At 38.8% G+C, this 6,000-nt stretch overlaps 1 protein-coding gene across 1 annotated transcript in view; it reads right to left on the bottom strand.

The window, feature by feature from the left end:
- Positions 1 to 1,490: 1,490 nt before the first annotated feature.
- LOC127439214 (natural killer cell receptor 2B4-like) overlaps positions 1,491 to 6,000 on the bottom strand; it is a 70,982-nt gene continuing 66,472 nt past the window's right edge. The window contains exon 4 of the mRNA XM_051695366.1: positions 1,491 to 1,627. Within this exon, the coding sequence (XP_051551326.1) occupies positions 1,497 to 1,627 (131 nt within the window). The 3' untranslated portion in view covers positions 1,491 to 1,496. The remainder of the gene's footprint in view (positions 1,628 to 6,000) is intronic.

Below are 6,000 nucleotides of genomic sequence, written 5' to 3'. Positions count from 1 at the left end.
CAAAACACAGTTCAGCTAGCTGTGGCGTGTTGTATAGGGACCCCTATTGTCACTACATCGACACAACGTTGAGTGAGTGACAGATAGTGAACATCTTGGTTACTTTCGTAAACTCCGTTCCCTGATGGAGGGAACGAGAAGTTGTGTCCCTCCTGCCACAACACTGAACTACCCGCTGAAATGGCCGGGACCTTGTCTCAGCTCCTCAGCACAAAACCTGAATGAGTGGTTGCAAGCCAGCTCCTTTTATACCCGTATGTCCGGGGGAGTGGCATGCAAATTCCACTCGCCAATTCCCATTGGCCTTTTCTCAAAGATCAGAGGTGACCCCTAGTGTCACTACATTGACCCAACGTCTCGTTCCCTCCATCAGGGAATGGAGGTTACGAAAGTAACCAAGATGTTCTCAGTCCTTTACATCACAGGGGGTCCATAGAGGGGGCAAAATGTGGAAAGAGACTAAATAATATGTCAATGTGTTTTCTGTTCTGGAAATGTGGATTCCTCAAATGTATTACATTCTTTTCAAGCAATTTAAGAAAGATAAGTTGACAAACTTGAACTTAAGTCAACAATTTTAAATTCTATATAAAAATAAAATAATTATTAATTTATGTCTCATCCTCTTCTTTTGTCTCATTTTTCTACCCATACAGTACCCTCTTTCTGAGATAAAGTAATCATTTAAATGATGCCTTTTAACGAAACTGTGTCAAATTAAAAATAGTTTGAAACTTTGAAAAACACATCTTGATACCCTTCCAGCCATCTTTGAACGCAAGACCATGTGACAGAGTCCTGCTGCCTGATGTTTTGCCTGTACAGCTGGTGACAATGACTCGCAAACACATGAAGGTGGTGCTTTGTAATTTTGAATGGTAGAAAAGATTTCATGTTACAGAATTTACGCAATAGTCAGGGGGCCACGGATAAATGTGTTTATGTAATATGTAAATAAAATATGATGTCTGGCTCTTTTAATAGATAACAGTCAGCCTCTTCAATGTGCTGTGTGGTGTGTGTAATTCTCCTTAAACACGAACGACTGCCTTTCCAGTTTGCTGGTTACACGATTGATAGAAATGGTTCTATCTAAATATTCTAAAAAAAAAATTCAGTTGCCTCAATCAAAAAACAAACGTTGCTACCATCAATCCACAATGAAGAAATTGCATGTAATAAAAACACTGGAATATTACTAGAAACTTAAATCACTAGAGTGAACGTTCACTCCACAAACACAATGCAGAGTTCTCAACATTCAGATCAGAGACACAGAGCACATAAAAATATTCTCTTACCAAATGTTGTGCATTTCGTGTACAGAATGTTGGATCAGCATACGTTATCTCTTCTTCAAGTGTCTGGACTGTTTCAGAAATAACAAAAACAAATAAAACCCCATATTTCTTTTTGTTCAGAAATAATTTTGTTTTTTTTAACAAAGAATGTTTTTGCATCAAGTGATTAATGTTAAAAAAAGGCATTTGCTCTAGTTAACACTTGCCGTCTTGATGTGTTTTTTTGTGTTTCCTGTAGCTGCAGAATATCACAACTGCAGCCACAATCAACAGAGATCCGGCAGCAGCAGAAATCAGCTCTATATAAACCAAAGATGAGTCCAGATCTAATATAAACAGAGAGAGACAGTCAATAGTGTAACTGAATCTGTCAATCTGATTTTAAACATGTCAAAAACACAAATATCAGCGCTGACGTACCTGAACACGGCTGACAGACTTCAGTAATGTTGAGATGTTTAGTCTGGTTTCTGATGGGATTGTTGATCACACAGCTGTAGATGTTGTTCTCCTGATATTCCACCTCCAGAGGTAGAGAGAGACTGCTGTTGAGATCAGACACACTGATGGAGGAGAATAAACTGTTTCCTTTGTACCAGGAGAGAGTCACCTGTGTCACATTCACCACTGAACACACCAACACACATTTAGATCTTGAAGAACATTGAGAAGAGTTACTGGTGGTCACAGGAATGGGCAGACGAGCTGGAAAACATACAAAATAAACAGACAATTGGATAAATCAAACTGAATCGGGCAATCGTTGCATCAGGGCTACTACATAGCAACATGCTATCCACTTACATTTTAAAAGGACACAACGGCTCTAGAATTCACGTTTGAGGTATGACTTTGTAATTATTTGTAGAACAAAACATGAAAGTCTCTTCAAGTCATGTCATCCAAAAAACTTTATTTTACTCATCATTTGAAAACCACCATTCTAAAGTTATTAGAAATTCCAGAGGGAACACGTGGCGAAATAACCTTTCTAGGTTGGCCTTCTAATTGACATACTGTAACTGAAAAGCTCTACAGTTAATAAAATAAAATATGTAAAGAACAGGATAAATGACACTGTAACTCTACTCACCATAGACAGTAACACTGAATGTTTTTGATGACTTTTTAGCTCTATTGATCTGTAGTTTATAAAGTCCAGTGTCTGTGATTCTGGTGTTTGTGATGGTGAGATCTCCAGTTTTATTGTTCAGTAGCAGTCTGCCTCTGAATCTCCCATCAAGACTATCAGACATTGAGAAGATTCCAGCCTTCTTATTGATTCGAGTTATGTGACGCTTTTCAGTTCCAAAATTCCACAACATGTCGTCATCTTCACGTATTTCAGCATCATCAGTGTATAAAGTGACAGAATCTCCCTCCATCACTGACAAGGACTTTATTCCATCTGTCTCAGTGGCAAAAACCCTGGAGAAGAAACATGATTTGGCTCAGACTGAAGTTCCTAATGGTTTATGACCCTTTAACTGAAATCAGTTGTAGTTTGTAACTAAATGTGAACTGATTAATATCCAGAACAGCAGCAGAGTCACAGAAGAAGGAAATGAACATCAGCAGTCAGATTTGTATGTGAACCAGTAAATGGATCTTTGTGGTATTTTAAAGTTGAGCAAAACAATTGTGTGAAATTGCTTACAGCTGATTGAATCTACAAGTTTAATTCTTCATATTTTTACATGTGGAGAGGCCCACTTGCAATCTGCACTCAGAATAATCTCCTGCCACATTCCATTTTAATAGCACGTTTTGGATAATTTTACCATGCTCACAGTGACTAATAGTGTAGAATTCCCATCTGAGTTTGACACATTTTAACTTGTTTAAATCTATCTGAAGAATTTCATCCAATGTTGATGGTACATTTAGTTTGATAGACAAAACAGGCTCACTGAATATTTTTCGAATGCCCCAAATAGACATCACAAACAGACATCTGAATCCAAAGTTGCTCTCACAATAATATCTTAGTTTGATTTGATATGTCTGGAAATAACGCTAAATGCAAATCCTCTGACTAATTTGAACAGTAGCGATGGTGTTATTCTGTTTTGAAAATGCATTTATAACTTACCAACCAGATGCCACCAGCAAAAATAGAATAAAACAAGTGTGTGAAACATTTTCTTCAGCAGTTCACTAAACAGTCTGAAATAATAACTCTGTCTGAAACAAACACAATAGAAATGTGGTATAGGTCTCGTGTTGCGTGTGAATCCTCCTCTGACAAGTTTTGACCGCCCTCCCAGTTCATGCATACTCTGTTCATATAGGTGAGAGTTATGTGTAAAATACAAATGTTTCACACCCCCTGACATTCACTGTTTTTAGTGGTGGAAAACATAATTTCTTTTTATGACTTAACATATTTTTTGTATATATTTAGTTAGATATCTGAAAACTGAAGAGTGGAATATAGTGGTTATTAGATCAGCTTTCCTATATTTAATGTCAAAATTATTTTGTAATTATTGCTTAAAAATGGCTGTATATGCTTTTAACTGTCAACTGTTGTGTATGGCACACAAAACATAAAAGTTAAAACCATCTATCATCATGCACTAACATTTTTACTGAAGTATGCACTGTGACACTTGTCCAGCCCAGTTTAGTTCGAGTCAAAGTGAAACCTGTTGTGGTCTGATTACTTTTATTTTTAGAAATGTTGTTTGATGTGTTGTGTAGACAACCATCCTGTGCATGAAAGTAGGCATTCACTGCATGTAAAGTCATTTTTATTTGTATATGTTTTTCACAATGCACATCATTTCAAAGCAGATTTACAGTAGATCAAACAGAAATGTCCATAATGTCTTAAATGTTGTAAACCCCCAGAGAACAGCTTCACCGATAATCATGCATTAATGTCTTTGCGTTTAAGCCCCTGTGAAAAAAAGGTGACTGTGTTTAGTTTGTAGGTGAAGGGCTCTTTCCTACGGAAGCCCCAAACCGCAAGGTGGAAAAAAAATTCACAATGTGAAAAACATTGTCTTAAGCCCTATTCGGATGGGATTAGTTTTATATGGGGAGGTGGGGTAATGTAATAATTATCAGACGCTCTTCGTGATTTAAATCCTGTCTGAATCACGACGTCAGTAATTTTTCCAGACTTTTTGCAGACTGCGCATTCCAGTGCTTGTAAACATTACAGCATCTTTTACCTTCTCTAAGTTGCCCGGAAAAAATCACAGGTCCTGTGTGAATTGACATGCTGGTAAAAAGCCACTTAATATGCGCTTTCCAGCCTGTGAGTCTAATGAGGGTTAGGAAAACCAATCGAGTATTTTCAGCTGATGTGTTAGAATTGATTCAAGCATATATTACTGAAATAAGAAATATTTTAGACTATCACAGAGTATCTGATGGAAAATCCAGCTGTGTTTTAGAACATGGTATCTGGACCAAGCTGGGAGACCAGCTAAGACCAGCACCCAGCTGGTTATACTAGGTCATTACAAAGTACTGTTACAACTGTCTGCTGTCAATTTAACACATTCATTTATTGTGTTTAATTTGATGAAAATGAACATGTTAGATAAATTAAAGCAGTTAATCATGCCTTGCCCCATACATAATTTCCATAATTAGGAATTTTCCTACCATCGAAGTGGTTCAGTCTTGATGTACCACCTTGGTGTTTTAGCAAATCTGTAGCACTAGAGGGCAGCTGTACAGGCAACACACATGGTCAAGCCAACACAGCCATCTACAGATGCGCTTCTATGCTCAAATGACCCTTCACTACTTTAGGTGACCAACGACAACGTTTTTATTTTATTTTTATTTTTTTATCATTTCTATAAAATTCTGCTTAAAACTACTCAAACACACATTACTTCTGTTGGCACATACACTATATTGCCAAAAGTATTTGCTCACCCATCCAAATAATTGAATTCAGGTGTTCCAATCACTTCCATGGCCACAGGTGTATAAAATGAAGCACCTAGGCATGCAGACTGCTTCTACAAACATTTGTGAAAGAATGGGCCGCTCTCAGGAGCTCAGTGAATTTCAGCATGGTACTGTGATAGGATGCCATCTGTGCAACAAGTCCAGTCGTGAAATTTCCTCGCTACTAAATATTCCACAGTCAACTGTCAGTGGTATTATAACAAAGTGGAAGTGATTGGGAATGACAGCAACTCAGCCACGAAGTGGTAGGCCACGTAAAATGACAGAGCGGGGTCAGCGGATGCTGAGGCGCATAGTGCGCAAAGGTCGCCAACTTTCTGCAGAGTCAATCGCTACAGACCTCCAAAGTTCATGTGGCCTTCAGATTAGCTCAAGAACAGTGCGTAGAGAGCATCATGGAATGGGTTTCCATGGCCGAGCAGCTGCATCCAAGCCATACATCACCAAGTGCAATGCAAAGCGTCGGATGCAGTGGTGCAAAGCACGCCGCCACTGGACTCTAGAGCAGTGGAGACGCGTTCTCTGGAGTGACGAATCACCCTTCTCCATCTGGCAATCTGATGGACGAGTCAGGGTTTGGCGGTTGCCAGGAGAACAGTACTTGTCTGACTGCATTGTGCCAACTGTGAAGTTTGGTGGAGGAGGGATTATGGTGTGGGGTTGTTTTTCAGGAGCTGGGCTAGGCCCCTTAGTTCCAGTGGAAGGAACTCTGAATGCTTCAGCATACCAAGAGATTTTGGACAATTCCATGCTCCCAACTTTGTGG

This window comes from Myxocyprinus asiaticus, chromosome 50, assembly GCF_019703515.2.
Source record: "Myxocyprinus asiaticus isolate MX2 ecotype Aquarium Trade chromosome 50, UBuf_Myxa_2, whole genome shotgun sequence".
NCBI lineage: Eukaryota > Metazoa > Chordata > Actinopteri > Cypriniformes > Catostomidae > Myxocyprinus > Myxocyprinus asiaticus.
Note: the sequence above shows the minus strand (reverse complement) of the source record. Positions and strands in the feature narration are given on the sequence as shown.